This window comes from Oncorhynchus mykiss, chromosome 5 (assembly GCF_057628025.1).
Source record: "Oncorhynchus mykiss isolate SJ-2025 chromosome 5, ASM5762802v1, whole genome shotgun sequence".
Classification (NCBI taxonomy): domain Eukaryota; kingdom Metazoa; phylum Chordata; class Actinopteri; order Salmoniformes; family Salmonidae; genus Oncorhynchus; species Oncorhynchus mykiss.
In genome coordinates, this window is record NC_143026.1 from 90,261,176 (window position 1) to 90,282,861 (window position 21,686).

The 21,686-nt window shown below is 42.8% G+C and overlaps 2 protein-coding genes across 14 annotated transcripts in view; both read left to right on the top strand.

The window, feature by feature from the left end:
- The first annotated feature begins 8,307 nt into the window (after positions 1 to 8,307).
- Positions 8,308 to 14,632, top strand: si:ch211-284e20.8 (CY domain-containing protein). Its single transcript, XM_090236315.1, is given in 10 exon segments — positions 8,308 to 8,337; positions 8,340 to 8,412; positions 8,415 to 8,506; position 8,567; positions 8,899 to 9,011; positions 9,386 to 9,464; positions 9,659 to 9,825; positions 12,988 to 13,101; positions 13,316 to 13,414; positions 14,029 to 14,632. Coding segments are annotated over 10 exon segments (1,014 nt in total). The 3' UTR covers positions 14,275 to 14,632.
- Positions 14,633 to 20,249: 5,617 nt separating this feature from the next.
- Positions 20,250 to 21,686, top strand: part of hps3 (HPS3 biogenesis of lysosomal organelles complex 2 subunit 1) — a 35,999-nt gene continuing 34,562 nt past the window's right edge. For 5 of the 13 annotated variants that reach the window (XM_090236317.1, XM_090236316.1, XM_090236321.1 and 2 more), the window contains exon 1: positions 20,336 to 20,961. In XM_090236317.1, the coding sequence (XP_090092443.1) occupies positions 20,745 to 20,961 (217 nt within the window). In that variant the 5' untranslated portion in view covers positions 20,336 to 20,744. Of the gene's footprint in view, positions 20,962 to 21,686 lie in introns of all 13 variants that reach the window. The other 8 variants (XM_090236320.1, XM_090236326.1, XM_090236325.1 and 5 more) reach the window with 3 other exon arrangements.

A 21,686-nucleotide genomic window follows, 5' to 3' on the forward strand; every position in this document is an offset into this window, starting at 1 on the left:
TAGACTCCTATTTTTCTTCAAAGAATACAAGATTAAAAGAAAACAAGCTTTATACCTAACAATACAAATCCACATCCAGACGCAACAGTATTGAGGATAAATGTTTCTATAAACCTGACCTCTACATGAAACCCCGCACTCATAAAAACATAGTGACAGTAACATAGTGACAGTAACATAGTGACAGTAACATAGTGAGAGTAACATAGTGAGAGTAACATAGTGACAGTAACATAGTGACAGTAACATAGTGACAGTAACATAGTGACAGTAACATAGTGACAGTAACATAGTGACAGTAACCAGTAACATAGTGACAGTAACATAGTGACAGTAACCAGTAACATAGTGACAGTAACATAGTGACAGTAACCAGTAACATAGTGACAGTAACATAGTGACAGTAACCAGTAACATAGTGACAGTAGCATAGTGACAGTAACATAGTGACAGTAGCATAGTGACAGTAACATAGTGACAGTAACATAGTGACAGTAACATAGTGACAGTAGCATAGTGACAGTAACATAGTGACAGTAACATAGTGACAGTAACATAGTGACAGTAGCATAGTGACAGTAACATAGTGACAGTAACATAGTGAGAGTAACCAGTAACATAGTGACAGTAACATAGTGACAGTAGCATAGTGACAGTAACATAGTGACAGTAGCATAGTGACAGTAGCATAGTGACAGTAACATAGTGACAGTAGCATAGTAACAGTAACATAGTGACAGTAACATAGTGACAGTAACATAGTGACAGTAACATAGTGACAGTAACCAGTAACATAGTGACAGTAACATAGTGACAGTAACATAGTGACAGTAACATCGTGACAGTAACATAGTGAGAGTAACATAGTGACAGTAACATAGTGACAGTAGCACAGTGACAGTAACATAGTGACAGTAACATAGTGACAGTAGCATAGTGACAGTAACATAGTGACAGTAACATAGTGACAGTAACATAGTGACAGTAGCATAGTGACAGTAACATAGTGACAGTAACATAGTGACAGTAACATAGTGTCAGTAACCAGTAACATAGTGACAGTAACATAGTGACAGTAACATAGTGACAGTAGCATAGTGACAGTAACATAGTGACAGTAACATAGTGACAGTAACATAGTGACAGTAGCATAGTGACAGTAACATAGTGACAGTAACATAGTGACAGTAACATAGTGACAGTAGCATAGTGACAGTAACATAGTGACAGTAATATAGTGACAGTAACATAGTGTCAGTAACCAGTAACATAGTGACAGTAACATAGTGACAGTAACATAGTGTCAGTAACCAGTAACATAGGGACAGTAACATAGTGACAGTAACATAGTGACAGTAACATAGTGACAGTAACATTGTGTCAGTAACCAGTAACATAGTGACAGTAACATAGTGACAGTAACATAGTGACAGTAACATAGTGTCAGTAACCAGTAACATAGTGACAGTAACATAGTGACAGTAACATAGTGACAGTAACATAGTGTCAGTAACCAGTAACATAGTGACAGTAACATAGTGACAGTAACATAGTGACAGTAACATAGTGACAGTAACATAGCAGTAACATAGTGTCAGTAACCAGTAACATAGTGACAGTAACATAGTGACAGTAACATAGTGACAGTAACATAGTGACAGTAACATAGTGACAGTAACATAGTGACAGTAACATAGTGACAGTAACATAGTGACAGTAACATAGTGACAGTAACATAGTGACAGTAACATAGTGACAGTAACATAGTGACAGTAACATAGTGACAGTAACATAGTGACAGTAACATAGTGACAGTAACATAGTGACAGTAACATAGTGACAGTAACATAGTGACAGTAACATAGTGACAGTAACATAGTGACAGTAGCATAGTGACAGTAACATAGTGACAGTAACATAGTGACAGTAACATAGTGACAGTAACATAGTGACAGTAACATAGTGACAGTAACATAGTGACAGTAACATAGTGACAGTACCATAGTGACAGTAACATAGTGACAGTAACATAGTGACAGTAACATAGCAGTAACATAGTGTCAGTAACCAGTAACATAGTGACAGTAACATAGTGACAGTAGCATAGTGACAGTAACATAGTGACAGTAACATAGTGACAGTAACATAGTGACAGTAACATAGTGACAGTAACATAGTGACAGTAGCATAGTGACAGTAACATAGTGACAGTAACATAGTGACAGTAACATAGTGACAGTAACATAGCAGTAACATAGTGTCAGTAACCAGTAACATAGTGACAGTAACATAGTGACAGTAGCATAGTGACAGTAACATAGTGACAGTAACATAGTGACAGTAACATAGTGACAGTAACATAGTGACAGTAACATAGTGACAGTAGCATAGTGACAGTAACATAGTGACAGTAACATAGTGACAGTAACATAGTGACAGTAACATAGTGACAGTAACATAGTGACAGTGCCCGGGGGGAAAAGGATACCGAAGTAACGTATAATGGTGCTACAGTAATCAGAGCCCATGTACGTAAATAGTTCTGACTATGTTGGCAGCAGAGCATCGCCTATCTCATTCAACAAGATGTACAGTAGGCTATGCAATACCTATATAAGGATAGTAATGCTTGTATTGCCTAGAATAAGGCAAAACGCATACCCCTGGCTAAAGTACCTAGAAGTGGGTTGGGGTGGTATAAGTGGGTGCAGGTTAAACTTTTATTTTTAAAGGTTGTGAAACTCTGACCTGAAGATACACATTACTGTTCTCCCAATGCCAGGAAAACATTGCGTCAGATGTGACTGTGAAAAGAAAACAGTAATCTGGTCCAAGCCACTGCATGTGTATCTGTATAGATAAGACCTGTTATCTTCACCATGGCACGTCAGAGAAGAGCAACAGGAGGATCGGAGACACATCTAGAGCCATCACCATAACAACCACCCTGATTACATCACAGCTGTACCAATACACCCAAAAGGGGAGATGTGTCTGTGAGTGACAGCCGACGATGGTGGAGGTATAAAGGCCCATTCAGGGTTTGAGACAGTGATGTTGAGGTGGGTTTGAGACAGTGTTGTTGAGGTGGGTTTGAGACAGTGATGTTGAGGTGGGTTTGAGACAGTGTTGTTGAGGTGGGTTTGAGACAGTGTTGTTGAGGTGGGTTTGAGACAGTGTTGTTGAGGTGGGTTTGAGACAGTGATGTTGAGGTGGGTTTGAGACAGTGTTGTTGAGGTGGGTTTGAGACAGTGTTGTTGAGGTGGGTTTGAGACAGTGTTGTTGAGGTGGGTTTGAGACAGCGTTGTTTGGGTGGGTTTGAGACAGTGTTGTTGAGGTAGGTTTGAGACAGTGTTGTTGAGGTGGGTTTGAGACAGTGTTGTTGAGGTGGGTTTGAGACAGTGATGTTGAGGTGGGTTTGAGACAGTGTTGTTGAGGTGGGTTTGAGACAGTGTTGTTGAGGTGGGTTTGAGACAGTGATGTTGAGGTGGGTTTGAGACAGTGTTGTTGAGGTGGGTTTGAGACAGTGATGTTGAGGTGGGTTTGAGACAGTGATGTTGAGGTGGGTTTGAGACAGTGATGTTGAGGTGGGTTTGAGACAGTGTTGTTCAGGTGGGTTTGAGACAGTGTTGTTGAGGTGGGTTTGAGACAGTGTTGTTGAGGTGGGTTTGAGACAGTGATGTTGAGGTGGGTTTGAGACAGTGTTGTTGAGGTGGGTTTGAGACAGTGTTGTTGAGGTGGGTTTGAGACAGTGTTGTTGAGGAGGGTTTGAGACAGTGTTGTTGAGGTGGGTTTGAGACAGTGTTGTTGAGGTGGGTTTGAGACAGTGTTGTTGAGGTGGGTTTGAGACAGCGTTGTTTGGGTGGGTTTGAGACAGTGTTGTTGAGGTAGGTTTGAGACAGTGTTGTTGAGGTGGGTTTGAGACAGTGTTGTTGAGGTGGGTTTGAGACAGTGTTGTTGAGGTGGGTTTGAGACAGTGTTGTTGAGGTGGGTTTGAGACAGTGATGTTGAGGTGGGTTTGAGACAGTGTTGTTGAGGTGGGTTTGAGACAGTGATGTTGAGGTGGGTTTGAGACAGTGATGTTGAGGTGGGTTTGAGACAGTGATGTTGAGGTGGGTTTGAGACAGTGTTGTTCAGGTGGGTTTGAGACAGTGTTGTTGAGGTGGGTTTGAGACAGTGTTGTTGAGGTGGGTTTGAGACAGTGATGTTGAGGTGGGTTTGAGACAGTGATGTTGAGGTGGGTTTGAGACAGTGTTGTTGAGGTGGGTTTGAGACAGTGATGTTGAGGTGGGTTTGAGACAGTGTTGTTGAGGTGGGTTTGAGACAGTGATGTTGAGGTGGGTTTGAGACAGTGATGTTGAGGTGGGTTTGAGACAGTGATGTTGAGGTGGGTTTGAGACAGTGTTGTTCAGGTGGGTTTGAGACAGTGTTGTTGAGGTGGGTTTGAGACAGTGTTGTTGAGGTGGGTTTGAGACAGTGATGTTGAGGTGGGTTTGAGACAGTGTTGTTGAGGTGGGTTTGAGACAGTGTTGTTGAGGTGGGTTTGAGACAGTGATGTTGAGGTGGGTTTGAGACAGTGTTGTTGAGGTGGGTTTGAGACAGTGTTGTTGAGGTGGGTTTGAGACAGCGTTGTTGAGGTGGGTTTGAGACAATGTTGTTGAGGTGGGTTTGAGGCAGTGTTGTTGAGGTGGGTTTGAGACAGTGTTGTTGAGGTGGGTTTGAGACAGCGTTGTTGAGGTGGGTTTGAGGCAGTGTTGTTGAGGTGGGTTTGAGACAGCGTTGTTGAGGTGGGTTTGAGACAGTGTTGTTGAGGTGGGTTTGAGACAGTGTTGTTGAGGTGGGTTTGAGACAGCGTTGTTGAGGTGGGTTTGAGACAGTGTTGTTGAGGTGGGTTTGAGACAGCGTTGTTGAGGTGGGTTTGAGACAGTGTTGTTGAGGTGGGTTTGAGACAGTGATGTTGAGGTGGGTTTGAGACAGTGTTGTTGAGGTGGGTTTGAGACAGTGTTGTTGAGGTGGGTTTGAGACAGTAATGTTGTGGTGGGTTTGAGACAGTGTTGTTGAGGTGGGTTTGAGACAGTGATGTTGAGGAGGGTTTGAGACAGTGTTGTTGAGGTTGGTTTGAGACAGTGATGTTGTGGTGGGTTTGAGACAGTGCTGTTGAGGTGGGTTTGAGACAGTGTTGTTGAGGTAGGTTTGAGACAGCGTTGTTTGGGTGGGTTTGAGACAGTGTTGTTGAGGTGGGTTTGAGACAGTGATGTTGAGGTGGGTTTGAGACAGCGTTGTTTGGGTGGGTTTGAGACAGTGTTGTTGAGGTGGGTTTGAGACAGTGATGTTGAGGTGGGTTTGAGACAGTGTTGTTGAGGTGGGTTTGAGACAGTGTTGTTGAGGTGGGTTTGAGACAGTGTTGTTGAGGTGGGTTTGAGACAGTGTTGTTGAGGTGGGTTTGAGACAGTGTTGTTGAGGTGGGTTTGAGACAGTAATGTTGTGGTGGGTTTGAGACAGTGTTGTTGAGGTGGGTTTGAGACAGTGTTGTTGAGGTGGGTTTGAGACAGCGTTGTTGAGGTGGGTTTGAGACAGTGTTGTTGAGGTGGGTTTGAGACAGTGATGTTGAGGTGGGTTTGAGACAGTGTTGTTGAGGTGGGTTTGAGACAGTGTTGTTGAGGTGGGTTTGAGACAGTAATGTTGTGGTGGGTTTGAGACAGTGTTGTTGAGGTGGGTTTGAGACAGTGATGTTGAGGAGGGTTTGAGACAGTGTTGTTGAGGTTGGTTTGAGACAGTGATGTTGTGGTGGGTTTGAGACAGTGCTGTTGAGGTGGGTTTGAGACAGTGTTGTTGAGGTAGGTTTGAGACAGCGTTGTTTGGGTGGGTTTGAGACAGTGTTGTTGAGGTGGGTTTGAGACAGTGATGTTGAGGTGGGTTTGAGACAGCGTTGTTTGGGTGGGTTTGAGACAGTGTTGTTGAGGTGGGTTTGAGACAGTGATGTTGAGGTGGGTTTGAGACAGTGTTGTTGAGGTGGGTTTGAGACAGTGTTGTTGAGGTGGGTTTGAGACAGTGTTGTTGAGGTGGGTTTGAGACAGTGTTGTTGAGGTGGGTTTGAGACAGTGTTGTTGAGGTGGGTTTGAGACAGCGTTGTTGAGGTGGGTTTGAGACAATGTTGTTGAGGTGGGTTTGAGGCAGTGTTGTTGAGGTGGGTTTGAGACAGCGTTGTTGAGGTGGGTTTGAGACAGTGTTGTTGAGGTGGGTTTGAGACTGTGTTGTTGAGGTGGGTTTGAGACAGTGTTGTTGAGGTGGGTTTGAGACAGCGTTGTTGAGGTGCGTTTGAGACAGTGTTGTTGAGGTGGGTTTGAGACAGTGATGTTGAGGTGGGTTTGAGACAGTGTTGTTGAGGTGGGTTTGAGACAGTGTTGTTGAGGTGGGTTTGAGACAGTAATGTTGTGGTGGGTTTGAGACAGTGTTGTTGAGGTGGGTTTGAGACAGTGATGTTGAGGAGGGTTTGAGACAGTGTTGTTGAGGTTGGTTTGAGACAGTGATGTTGTGGTGGGTTTGAGACAGTGCTGTTGAGGTGGGTTTGAGACAGTGTTGTTGAGGTAGGTTTGAGACAGTGATGTTGAGGTGGGTTTGAGACAGCGTTGTTTGGGTGGGTTTGAGACAGTGTTGTTGGAGGTGGGTTTGAGACAGTGATGTTGAGGTGGGTTTGAGACAGCGTTGTTGAGGTGGGTTTGAGACAGCGTTGTTGAGGTGGGTTTGAGACAGTGTTGTTGAGGTGGGTTTGAGACAGCATTGTTGAGGTGGGTTTGAGACAGTGATGTTGGGGTGGGTTTGAGACAGTGACGTAGAGGTGGGTTTGAGACAGTGACGTAGAGGTGGGCTATATCATCGACTGTATCCTTATGTAATACATGTATCACTAGCCACTTTAAACTATGCCACTTTGTTTACATACTCATCTCATTTGTACATACTGTAATCGATACCATCTACTGTATCTTGCCTATGCTGCTCTGTACCATCACTCATTCATATATCCTTATGTACATATTCTTTATCCCCTTACACTGTGTACAAGACAGTAGTTTTGGAATTGTTAGTTAGATTACTTGTTATTACTGCATTGTCGGAACTAGAAGCACATACATTTCGCTACACTCGCATTAACATCTGCTAACCATGTGTATGTGACAAATAACATTTGATTTGATTTGATTTGATTTGATTTGATTTGAGTGGTTTTGTATGAAGATGAGCATAGGAGTGATGAAGATAGTACATGTGATGGACATGCCTAATCCACTTCATAAACCTTTGATATGGACAGGATGCAGCTTCGAAATTTAGACAGCCTTGCTGAAACTGCACCAGAGCAGAGCAATTACACTGTGCTGTTCAGGGAACATCCCTCTGCCATTAAGCCTTTTCTGCATTTAACAGCCAGTTAACAAAAGATAAATCACTGCATGGCATTGTTTGTCAATGACAAGTTCACTACTTAAACAGAAAAAGACTGGCACCCGGGCTACATGTTTCATTAAAAGACTGGCACCCAGGCTATATGTTTCATTAAAAGACTGGCACCCAGGCTACATGTTTCATTAAAAGGACTGGCACCCAGGCTATATGTTTCATTAAAAGACTGGCACCCAGGCTACATGTTTCATTAAAAGGACTGGCACCCAGGCTATATGTTTCATTAAAAGACTGGCACCCAGGCTATATGTTTCATTAAAAGACTGGCACCCAGGCTATATGTTTCATTAAAAGACTGGCACCCAGGCTACATGTTTCATTAAAAGGACTGGCACCCAGGCTATATGTTTCGTTAAAAGACTGGCAGAGCATGGGACTGTGGCAGAGCATGGGACTGTGGCAGAGCATGGGCAGTGGCAGAGCATGGGACTGTGGCAGAGCATGGGGCTGTTGAGTACATAGGTTTCTTTGCTTAAGGTCACAATGGCGGTAGGTAGTATTCCTGCAGATTTCCCAACAGGCAGCTCGAGGCTACTGCCCCCCCCCCCATTGAGTGAGGGCAAATATTTGTCTATTTCCACACCGGGCCCAAACCCCTCACTCAATGTTTAAATGTACGAAAAGTAATTGGTCAACTGCAGATAAAGCTGTATTTGCATGTGCTCTGGGGAAGAGGGCAAAGTTGACTAGCTGAGTCCCAGTAGGGGCCTTGGACTACCTCGCCTCCTACCCCTCTCAGTCTGCGTATAGTACGCCCCCCGGGACGCAGCCCAAGCTTCTTTAGCCTCGTTTCCTCATTAGCATTAGCGACCAGGCTAACACGGGGTGCTGTGTACAGTAAGGATGTGAGTCTGTGTGTGGCTGGTGGCCCTGTGTGTGTGTGTGTGTGTTGGCATGGGGGTAGCCCCTCCCCGGTGACCCCCGTGATGGGGTGCCAGGGCCCAGAGGTCCAGAGGAAGGCCTGGACCAGATAAATTCTGACCTCACCGAAGGATTCATCCTCAGCCTCAACAGAGTCTATGATGTCAGCCAGTAGACAGGGGTGAGGCTAGTCAACTAGCTACTGTATTGAACTGTACTACTCTTCCCTGTCTAATAAAAGGGTTTTTATAGTTAATGAAACAATGCAAGAGGTTTTATTTTCCTGTCTTTTGAGCACACATTTTACAGAAAAGATAAAAGGTGAGTAAAGGTGCTGTGTACAGTTGTATAATTTCTGTTTTTACAAATCACAACAGCTTGTATGGTTCTCTATTAGTAATTGATACTGCCCTCTGGTGTCCAAGAGAGGTAAGTTCTAGAGTTGTGTTTGCGAAATCCTCTATACCCCCTAAAGTACATACATGTAAATCGGTCAGTAATGAGAGTATTTGAGCTGTTAAATTGCTATTGCACGCATTGGTGAGCTTTCCACTTTCCACCTCTCTCCCCAAGAAGGAGCAGGCGTGCTGTTCAACCTGACCATAGACGTGCTGGAGACAAAGTGTCATGTGATCAGCAAGAAGCCGTGGAAGAAATGTGAAGTAAAGGATGTAGCTAACGTACCAGTAAGCAGTCTACCATATATGGATGTATGGGTTTATAGGGAGTGGGGAGTTAGGCTTATAGGGAGTGGGGAGTTAGGCTTATAGGGAGTGGGGAGTTAGGCTTATAGGGAATGGGGAGTTAGGCTTATAGGGAGTGGGGAGTTAGGCTTATAGGGAGTGGGGAGTTAGGCTTATAGGGAGTGGGGAGTTAGGCTTATAGGGAATGGGGAGTTAGGCTTATAGGGAGTGGGGTGTTAGGCTTATAGGGAGTAGGGAGTTAGACAATGCCAGTCATGGAGTTGTCATGCTAAACTTGACAACGGAGTAGGCACCATCTGGCACCAGCCTAGTGGAGAGTGGGATCTGTGAATTAAACAACTCTTACCACTCCACAGGTGTATGGGCATTGTGTGGCGTCTATCTCTGTTGGGAAGAGTGTGGAAATGCGCAGCTATAAATGTGTCATCCAACAAGGTAGAGTCTGTTTATATAGACTCAGTAGGGCTCACTGGTCAGGTCATGAGGTCAGGAACAATATACAGTAGCTACTGTAACCACAAAAACCTTTCAGTTCAATGACTTACTGGTGCATTGAACCTTTGGTTTCACCAACGTGTAGCGATGACCTGTAGTGAACTGTAACCCCTAACCTTTGACCTTGTGTTCAGTGCCTGCCACGGTCATTGTCGACACGTGTCCAGACTGTCCAACAGTAGTGCAGCTGGATGACCCCATCCTAGCGGAGACGACCAATCTGATCCTCCAGAAATACAATAGAATGAATCGTCTGCCAAACTACTTCACCCTCCTCAACGTAACAGGAGCTAGAATGCAGGTCTGTGAGACCGTCCTGTTGTAGACCTACAGCTGAAGTCGGAAGTGTAAATACACCTTAGCCAAATACATTTAAACTCAGTTTTTCACAATTCCTGATAGTCCTGGTAAAAATTATCTGTCTTAGGTCAGTTAGGATCACCACATTATTTTAAGAATGTGAAATGTCAGAATAATAGTAGAGAGAAATATTAATTTCAGCTTGTATTTCTTTCATCACATTCCCAATGGTTCAGAAGTTTACATACACTCAATTTGTATTTGGTAGCATTGCCTTTAAATTGTTTAACTTGGGTCAAACATTTCAGGTAGCCTTCCACAAGCTTCCCACAATAAGTTGGGTGAATTTTGGCCCATTCCTCCTGACAGAGCTGGTGTAACTGAGTCAGGTTTGTAGGCCTCCTTGCTCGCACACGCTTTTTCAGTTCTGCCCGCATATTTTCGATAGGATTGAGGTCAGGGCTTTGTGATGGCCACTCCAATACCTCAACTTTATTATCCTTAAGCCATTTTGCCACAACTTTGGGAGTATGCTTGGGGTCATTGTCCATTTGTAAGACCCATTTGCGACCAAGCTTTAACTTCCTGACTGATCACTTCAGATGTTGCTTCAATACATCCACATAATTTTCCGTCCTCATGATTCCATCTATTTTGTGAAGTCCCTCCTGAATCAAAAGCACCCCCACAACATGATGCTGCCACCCCCGAGCTTCACGGTTGGGATGGTGTTCTTCAGCTTGCAAGCCTCCCCCTTTTTCCTCCAAACATAACAATGGTCATTATGGTAATTTCTCAAAAAGTACAATCTTTGTCCCCATGTGCAGTTGCAAACCGTAGTCTGGCTTTTTTATGGTGGTTTGGAGCAGTGGCTTCTTCCTTGCTGAGCGGCCGTTCAGGTTATGTCGATATAGGACTCATTTTACTGTGGATATCGATACTTTTGTACCTGTTTTTCCAGCATCTTCACAAGGTCCTTTGCTGTTCTGGGATTGATTTGCACTTTTCGCACCAAAGTACATTCATCTCTAGGAGAGAGAACACATCTCCTTCCTGAGCAGTGTGACGGCTGCGTGGTCCCATGGTGTTTGTACTTGCGTACTATTGTTTGTACAGATTAATGTGGTATCTTCAGGCGTTTGGAAATTGCTCCCAAGGATGAACCAGACTTGTGGAGGTCTACAAAAGGTCTTGGCTGATTTATTTTGATTTTCCCATGATGTCAAGCAAAGAGGCACTGAGTTTGAAGGTAGGCCTTGAAATACATCCACAGGTACACATCCATTTGACTCAAATGATTGATGTCAATTAGCCTATCAGAAGCTTCTAAAGCCATGACATCATTTTCTGAAATTTTCCAAGCTGTTTAAAGGCACAGTCAAATTTCTGACCCACTGGAATTGTGATACAGTGAGTTGAAAAATTACTTATGTCATGCACAAAGTAGGTCTCCTAACCCACTTGCCAAAACTATAGTTTGTTAACAAGAAATTTGTGAAGTGGTTGAAAAACGAGTTTTAATGACTCCAACTTAAGTGTATGTAAACTTCCGACTTCAACTGTATGTCAGATATGAAATGTTTTGCTATTGGAGAGGAGTAGAATGTAATCCACCATCATGAGACGGAGAAACAAAAATCAGAAGAGTCATTTGAAGGGAATAGATGTGTCGTTCACAATTAAAAACTTGATGTTGTCTAAAACTACACTGAACAAAAATATAAAATGCAACATGAAACAATTTCAAAGATTTTACTGAGTTACAGTTCATATAAAGGAAATCAGTCAATTAAAATCAATGCATTAGGCCCTAATTTATGGATTTCACATGACTGGGAATCTGTTGGTCACAGAAACCTTAGAAAAAAAGGTAGGGGCTTGGATCAAAACAAGCCAGTATCTGGTGTGACCATCATTTACCTCATGCAGCGTGACACATCTCCTTCGCATGGAGTTGATCAGGCTGTTGATTGTGACCTGTGGAATGTTGTTCCACTCCTCTTCAATGGCTGTGCGAAGTTGCTGGATATTGGCGGGAATTGGAACACACGTCGATCCGGAGCATCCCAAACATGCTCAATGGGTGACATGTATGGTGACTTTGCAGGCCAGGGAAGAACTGGGACATTTAACTTCCAGGATTTGTGTACAGATCCTTGTGACATGGGGCCGTGCATTATCATGCTGAAACATGAGGTGATGGTGACGGATGAATGGCACGACAATGGACCTCGATGGCAATCAAACTGCCATCGATAAAATGCAACTGCGCTCGTTGTCCATAGCTTATGCCTGCCCATACCATAACCCCACCACCACCATAGGGATCTCTTTTCACAATGTTGACATTAGTTAACCGCTCACCCACACGACGCCATACACGTTGTCTGCCATCTGCCCGGTACAGTTGAAACCGGGATTCATCCGGGAAGAGCACACTTCTCCAGCATGCCTGAAGTCGGTTACGACGCCAAACTGCAGTCAGGTCAAGACCCTAGTGAGGACGATGAGCATGCAGATGAGCTTCCCTGAGACGGTTTCTGGCAGTTTGTGCAAAAATTATTTGGTTGTGCAAACCAACAGTTCAGTCAGCTGCCTGGGTGGCTGGTCTCAGACGATCCTACAGGTGAAGAAGCCGGATGTGGAGGTCCTTGGCTGGCGTGGTTACACGTGGTCTGCGGTTGTGAGGCCGGTTGAACATACTGCCAAATTCTCTAAAACGACATTGGAGACGGCTTATGGTAGAGAAATGAGCATTACATTCTCTGGCAACAGTCCTGGTGGACATTCCTGCAGCCAGTATGCCAATTTGAGACATCTGTAGCATTGTGTTGTGTGATAAAACTGCACCGTATAGAGTGGCCTTTTATTGTCCCCAGCACAAGGTGCACCTGTGTATTGATCATGTCGCTTAATCAGCTTCTTGATATGCCACACCTGTCAGGTAGATGGATTATCTTGGCAAAGGAGAAATCTTACCTGACAAGGATGTAAACAAATTTGTGTACAAAATTTGAGCTAAATAAGCATTTTTTGAACTTATGGAATATTTCTGGGATGTTTTATTTCAGCTCATGAAATATGGGACCAACACTTTATCTGTTGCGTTTATATTTTTCTTCAGTAGATTTCAAGTTCAAAGTATACTGCTTCGTCTTCACAGTGGGTGGTGGGTCCGGTCTATTTTGTAGAGTTCACCATCAGAGAGACGGTCTGTGCTAAGGACACTCCTGATGTCGATTTGACCCAGTGTAAAATGATGGACTGTGAATTTGCAGTGAGTACAGTACCACGCTACATCTACACACTGTCTATCACATGTTTTGAAATAGGGAAAAGGGAACAAAAATCATGATTTGTATGTGGCAAGCTGACAGCTATTCAGCAGAGGAAAGCAGACTACTGTAGAACCACATTAGTCTCAGTGAGATCACTAGCATCATATCGTGTTTCTCTATTTGAGCAATCCAATTCCGTTTTCTGTCGCCTAGCACAAGACCTTCTGCACAGGCTCTCACACCACTCTGGATGATGGCACGTTTCAGACCAAACTCCCCATCGAGGTGAAGTGTGAAATCTTTGAACCAGAGGTAGGAATCTTCCACAACAGTGCCATCACTGCCATGCCACATAGTAACCTCAGTAACTGAGAGACCAACATAGTAGTCATAGTAACCTCAGTAACTGAGAGACCAGCATTGTAATCATAGAAACCTCAGTAACTGAGAGACCAACATAGTAGTCATAGTAACCTCAGTAACTGAGAGACCAGCATTGTAATCATAGAAACCTCAGTAACTGAGAGACCAGCATTGTAGTCATAGTAACCTCAGTAACTGAGAGACCAACATAGTAGTCATAGAAACCTCAGTAACTGAGAGACCAACATAGTAGTCATAGAAACCTCAGTAACTGAGAGACCAACATAGTAGTCATAGTAACCTCAGTAACTGAGAGACCAACATAGTAGTCATAGTAACCTCAGTAACTGAGAGACCAGAATAGTAGTCATAGTAACCTCAGTGACTGAGGGGAGACCTCTGCAATGTAGGCTTTTGTTCCATCCAGATCTGACTAAATTGTGGTCTAAACTCAAGCCCAAGACTATGTCTAGGTCTGGGGGAAAGGGGTTGATGTGGGAGTGGGCATACCATTTCAATTGGATTTTACAAATAAAGTGATCATTATTATGTCCATCTCTCAGGCTGCCAAGGCAGAGGAGGAGGCCCATGTCAGAGGAGACAGTGGGCATCAGAGTGAAGATGAGGACCATAAAACACACGCACACACACACTCCAATCAGGCTTCCCCCAGACTGAAGGGCTCGTTGGGTATAGTGGTGGTTCTACCTCCCCCTCATGTGCCACCGCCTCCAAGAGCCTCAGCAGCAGCAAGCAACTGTCCAGCCAAGAGGAAAACTAACCTGGGACTGGATAGGTTTCCAATTTGATTGATTAACATCTTCCGCTACTGCAATAACAGCTTATTAACACTTTCTTGAGATACAAAGCTACTTTGGTAACAAAGGAAAACTGAAAGAACGATGACTCAAAACACTTCCCCTATTTTACCCTAGCTGGACAATGTTCACCTTTTTGTTGTTGTCGTTGCTGCTATCTCAAGATCACATACGTAAAGAATTCCACAACATTGTACTGTATGATAATAACTATGATAGTTAGTACATTTATCAGAGCAATAAATGTATAGTTTAGCCTACAATGTATACAGTATATTTTCAGTGGTTATAATAATGTATTGTGTGATTGTAGCCAATTGTATTTACCATTAAAAATGTTTTCATCTGATGTGAAGAGCAACTGTGTGTGTTTCAAAAGCAAGATGTTAACCAAATTACTCTCAAAAATATATCAGAACCTGCCAGTGTAGTACAGCAGATGGGATGTTGTGGTGAAGGGAGCTATGCGTCAACATTGACCAATATGCTATGAACGTCCTGCCTAACTTCCTGGTTCAAGTCCCGTACTGTTTTTAAATGAGCTTCAAGCTTATATCATCAACATCCTGAAAATGTGGTCATTTAAGATATGTGTAAAATTATGTTCATATTTTGGGATTTATGTACTTCTACCTGATGCCTTTCATGAATATTTTCAATTGCATTTTTTTTTTGTAATCAAAAACCTTACTTAAAGGCATTGGGTAAAGGTAAATTCATCTGCAAATACAATTATACATCATTCTTAAATTGCCACGTTTTCAGGAATGTGATGATATAAGCTTGAAGTCCATTAAAAACTGAATGGGACTTCATAACCAGGTGGGAAGGTGGTGTTTACCACACACGACTAGAAAAAATGAACTTGAACGCCTCTCCAACTCGTAATTCCCTATGAAAGTCCTTGCAAGTTCCTGGTTCCTGTACCATATGGTTTTTTATGGGCTTCAAGCTTATATCATCAAATTCATGAAAAAAAAAAAAAAAAAAAAAAAAAAAAAAAATATATATATATATATATATATATATATATATATATATATATATAAATATATAATGTATATATAATAGTAGAGGTAATTATTTATTTCAGCTTTTATTTCTTTCATCACATTTCCAGTGAGTCAGAAGTTTACATACACTCAATTAGTATTTGGTAGCATTGCCTTTAAATTGTTTAACTTGGGTCGAACGTTTCGGGTAGCCTTCCACAAGCTTCCCACAATAAGTTGGGTGAATTTTGGCCCATTCCTCTTGACAGAGCTGGTGTGACCAAGTTAGGTTTGTAGGCCTTCTTGCTCGCACACGCTTTTTCAGTTCTGCCCACAAATGTTCTATAGGATTGAGGTCAGGGCTTTGTGATGGCCACTCCAATACCTCGACTTTGTTGTTCTTAAGCCATTTTGCCACAACGTTGGAAGTACCCTTGGGGTCATTGTCCATTGGGAAGACCCATTTGCGACCAAGCTTCAACTTCCAGACTGATGTCTTGAGATGTTGCTTCAATATATCCACATAATTTTCTGCCCTCATGATGCCATCTATTTTGTGAAGTGCACCAGCCCCTCCTGCAGGAAAGCACCCCCACAACATGATGCTGCTACCACTGTGCTTCACGGTTGGGATGGTGTTCTTCGGCTTGCAAGCCTCTCCGTTTTTCCTCCAAACATAACGATGGTCATTATGGCCAAACAGTTATATTTTTGTGTCATCAGACCAGAGGACATTTCTCCAAAAAGAATTATCTTTGTCCCCATGTGCAGTTGCAAACCGTAGTCTGGCTTTTTTATGACGGTTTGGAGCAGTGGCTTCTTCCTTGCTGAGCGGCCTTTCAGGTTATGTCGATATAGGACTCGTTTTACTGTTTTACTGTGGATATAGATACTTTTGTACCGGTGTCCTCCAGCATCTTCACAAGGTCCTTTGCTGTTGTTCTGGGATTGATTTGCACTTTTCGCACCAAAGTACATTCATCTCTAGGAGACAGAACACGTCTCCTTCCTGAGTGGTATGATGGCTGCGTGGTCCTATGGTGTTTATACTTGTGTACTATTGTTTGTACAGATGAACGTGGTACCTTCAGGCATTTGGAAATTGCTCCCAAGGAAGAACCAGACTTGTGGAGGTTTTGGCTGATTTCTTTTGATTTTCCCATGATGTCAAGCAAAGAGGCACTGAGTTTGAAAGTAGGCCTTGAAATACATCCACAGGTACACCTCCAATTGACTCAAATGATGTCAATTAGTCTATCAGAAGCTTCTGAAGCCATGACATCATTTTCTGGAATTTTCCAAGCTGTTTAAAGGCACAGTTAACTTAGTGTATGTAAACTTCTGACCCACTGTAATTGTGAAACAGTTGAATTATAAGTTAAATAATCTGTCTGTAAACAATTGTTGGAAAAATTACTTTTGTCATGCTTAAAGTAGATGTCCTAACCGACTTGCCAAAACTATAGTTTGTTAAGAAGAAATTTGTGGAGTGGTTGAAGAACGAGTTTTAACGACTCCAACCTAAGTGTATGTAAACTTCCGACATCAACTGTATATTACTATATATATCTATTATTATATTTATGTATCAACTTGCTCATACCCGATGCCATTTATCAAAATAATTGACGCTCAAGAAGCAAAACACATCGGCGGAAGTTACAAAAGTGTATTTCACCTTTATTTAATCAGGTAGGCCAGTTGAGAACACCTTTATTTAACCAGGTAGGCTAGTTGAGAACACCTTTATTTAACCAGGTAGGCTAGTTGAGAACAAGTTCTCATTTACAACTGCGACCTGGCCAAGATTAAGCATAGCAATTCAACACATACAACAACACAGAGTTACACATGGAATAAACAAAACATACAGTCAATAATACAGTAGAACAAAAGAAAACAAAAAGTCTATATACAGTGAGTGCAAATGAGGTAAGTTAAGGAAATAAATAGGCCATGGTGGCGAAGTAATTACAATATAGCAATTAAACACTGGAATGGTAGATCGGCAGAAGATGAATGTGCAGGTTGAGATACTGGGGTGCAAAGGAGCAAAAATAAATAAATAAATACCAGTATGGGGATGAGGTAGGTAGATAGATGGGCTGTTTACAGATGGGCTATGTACAGGTGCAGTGATCTGTGAACTGCTCTGACAGCTGGTGCTTAAAGCTAGCAAGGGAGATGTGAGTCTCCAACTTCAGAGATTTTTGCAATTCGTTCCAGTCATGGGCAGCAGAGAACTAGAAGGAAAGATGACCAAAGGAGGAATTGGCTTGGGGGTGACCAGTGAGATATACCTGCTGGAGCGCGTGCTACGAGTGGGTATGGTGACCAGTGTGCTGAGATAAGGCGGGGCTGTACCTAGCAGAGACTTGTAGATAACCTGTAGCCAGTGGGTTTGGCGACGAGTATGAATCGAGGGCCAACCAATGAGAGCGTACAGGTCGCAATGGTGGGTAGTGTATGGGGCTTTGGTGACAAAACGGATGGCACTGTGATAGACTGCATCCAGTTTGTTGAGAAGAGTGTTTGAGGTTATTTTATAGATGACATCACCGAAGTCGAGGATCGGTAGGATGGTCAGTTTTACGAGGGTATGTTTGGCAGCATGAGTGAAGGATGCTTTGTTGCGATATAGGAAGCCGATTCTAGATTTAATTTTGGATTGGAGATGCTTAATGCGAGTCTGGAAGGAGAGTTTACAGTCTAACCAGACACCCAGGTATTTGTAGTTGTCCATGTATTCTAAGTCAGAGCCGTCCAGAGTAGAGATGCTGGACCAGCGAGCAGGTGCGGGCAGTGATCGATTGAATAGCATGCATTTAGTTTTACTTGCGTTTAAGAGCAGTTGGAGGCCACGGAAGGAGAGTTGTATGGCATTGAAGCTTGTCTGGAGGTTAGTTAACACAGTGTCCAAGGAGGGGCCAGAGGTATACAGAATAGTGTCGTCTGCATAGAGGTGGATCAGAGAATCCCCAGCAGCAAGAGCAACATCATTGATGTATACAGAAAAGAGAGTCGGCCCGAGAATTGAACCCTGTGGCACACCCATAGAGACTATCAGAGGTCCGGACATCAGGCCCTCCGATTTGACACTCTGAACTCTATCAGAGAAGTAGTTGGTAAACCAGGCGAGGCAATCATTTTAGGAACCAAGGCTGTCGAGTCTGCCAATAAGAATGTTGTGATTGACAATAAGAACGCATTTGAACTACAACTCCTGGAGCCTTGTTAGCCTGCTCGAGTTGAGGACTCACAGGATGGTAAAAACCTGTTAGTTACAGTTCGTTTGATGTTTCTAGTTTTATTAGTCACATGTATTCGCATTGTATTCACCATCCAAAGAAATGCTTACTTGCAGGTTCCTTCTCGATAATGAAACAACAATAAGAAATAAAACAAGATAAGAATACGAACTTAAAGTAAATGGCAGTAGAATAGAAGGAATATTTTAGCGTCAGTATAATACAGGAAGGCACAATTTATAGTACAATATTTACATGTGTAATGGGGAAGAGGGGGATGGGGGGCAAGTGTTTAAATTGAGCCGTATAATAAGAATCTGGTAGTCGCAGTTGTGACGTGTGCTACGGTGCGGAGAATTAGAGCAGGTGTTCAGTCCAGTTCAAGTGTTTAAATTGAGCCGTATAATAAGAATCTGGTAGTCGCAGTTGTGACGTGTGCTACGGTGCGGAGAATTAGAGCAGGTGTTCAGTCCAGTTCAAGTGTTCAGCAGTCTAATGGCTGAATGTGTTTTATATTAGATTACAGTGGGGCTTTTTTTATTCAATGTTGCCAGCCAGTACATTTTTTTTAAACGCAGACCGCCAAGCTGTCGAACGTTGGACATATACAGCTGGTTGGAGTTGTAGTTCGTGTTTGTCGTTCTAATGAAATGGTTATAACTTTTTGTTCAGGCTTCGTGCCTCTTCTTGGCCTGTCAAATGAATTGAACACCAGCATTTGGTAAGTAAATTCACCCGTGAGTAGTAGATCTGTACCAGCACAAGAGGGTTAGGTGAGTGAGGGATATATGCTTTTTTAGTAAGGTTGGATTCTTAGCGTTCATAGCTAGGGTGTACAGCAGAGATGGAACGTCAAGTCACAGAAAAAGAGAAGTATTTGGGGGTACGAGATTTGACTTTAGAAGAGTTTACAGGTCGTGTTGAGTGGTGGTGTCCTATTTCATTTGACATTTTAGGACCCCTTTAGGTGAATATTAAAAAAGTATTACAAAATGATTTGATAAAATATTGAATTGGGTCTTTACTAGTACAGCCCATAGAAACACATTAAATGACAAATTCATAAATGGCAAAAAAAGACAGTCAAAAAGTAAATCATAAGGAATAAGGTTTTGAAGAGTCTGTCCTATATCTAGGAGATATAAGAAAGCGAAGGATTTAACCCATTATATTTTTGGGGCACAAAAAAATCTCCATAGTTCTATTCATTTGTATGGGTTACTTTCAGACAAGTCCTGTGACACTTGTGGGAGTCTCCTCTTTCCTAGAGTGGTCACATTAATTTGAAGGCCAAACCGTTCGGACGCTACATATGTTTTTCTGCGAAGACCGATTTTCGGGATGTCTCATGGTGTGACAAACACCACTGTAGTTTAGCCACACTCCACCACAGATACTAAGGCCGACATAGGCGGATGCTTTCTGTTTGAGACGCAGCCAATGCCCCCAAAAATCTTAAACTGACAGATTTTGATGTGGATTTTTTTATTATGTTACTTAGATTGACGCACTCATAGACTCTGAAGGATGAATGAATGTAGGGTTTTATTTGTATTAATTCTTTTTTTTTTTATTATCAATTTTGTGGATCAAAGTATAATGGATTTATATTCCAGTCTAGTCGGTGGCATTATTTCAACATAAATTGGATAAAAACTGCTGTTAAAACTCACCAAAGAAGAAGAAACATAAGAGGAAGAAGAAGAAGGTGCCTGCCTTCTTCTTCTTCTTCTTCTTCTTCTGAGTTTTAACAGCAGTTTTTATCCAATTTATGTTGAAATAATGCCACCGACTAAGCAGAGAGGCAGGCAGACAGGCGGGACTTTCAAACGCTATTGACAGGGAACTCAGCCAATCAACGCTGGAGGTGGGGTTGTTATTTCTAGTTGTCACTTTCACAGCGTAACTCTTCAGACTTTCTCTTTCACATTACTTTATGATTTCTGTGCAGAAAGGGGACTTCGAATGGCAGAGGAAGTGAAGTAAATTTACCATAGACTGGGTAGAAAAAAATTATTTTCGAGTTCAACGGATTCAGCCTGCTCATCACAAGACTGTGGGGCATGTGATATAGATTAAGTAAGCTAGCCTCGGGCTGGAGCTCACTAACCGCGATAGAGACCACATTATATTTGGTAACACAAGCCCCGCACAGGGACAATGTAGTTAGCTTGGTGTATACTTTGTTTTGCCTCGACGTAATTTACGAAAACAAGCAAAGATGGTTCACGTATACAACTGCCACCCCTTCGCGTCCCAGCAAATCGTGCCAACCGAGCAGGAACCGGGGTTGGTGTGCTGTGGCGGGGGTGCCCTATTCGTGGTGTCCGCTGGAGGATGCAAGATCGAGGCTTTTCAACTGGGAGAAGAGGGGTGTCCTCTCATCTGCCGCTTCGCCACTATGGGGACTGTGCAGAGCATCCTACACAGTGAGATAGGTATGTCATTTTCTTTCTTTCTCTCACTTCTTCTTTCCCTATTTGCTGAGTTGTTTACTGCTGAGTGATTGAGGTGCATCTAATTACTAGAAGGGATTTGTCATGAAGTTCCAGAATGGTGTGAAAATGGCAACCATATTGGTCAGGGAGAAATCCAAGCAAGTCGAATTGAAATGAATGGCAGTAGAGGCATTATCCTAACCTTCCTTTGAGTTGCATTATTTTCCAGAGAACGGATAGAGCCAGGAGTTGATTATCCCATTTATACCATGGCTAAAAATGTTTTCAACATCCACTGAAGTACACTACATGGCCAAAAGTAGGTGGACACCCCTTCAAATGAGTGGATTCTGCTATTTCAATTGAAAGTCAATATACAATTTTTCTTTTAAACAGGGTGTGTTTTTTGTGGGGTTTTTTTACCCTCGCTGGTGTCGTCTCCTGAGTGCCTGGATACAGCCACAGAAAATCGAGCAATCTCTATAGACCGGCAGTAGAATGACCTTACTGAAGAGCTTAGTGACTTTCAACGTGGCACAGTCATAGGATGCCACCTTTCCAACAAGTCAGTTTGTAAAATTTCTGCCCTGCTAGAGCTGCCCGTTCAACTGTATGTGCTGTTATAGTGAAGTGAAGATGTCTATGAGCAACAACGGTTCAGCCGCAGTGGTAGGCCACACAACCTCACAGAATGGGACCGCTGAACCATGTAGAATGTAAAAATC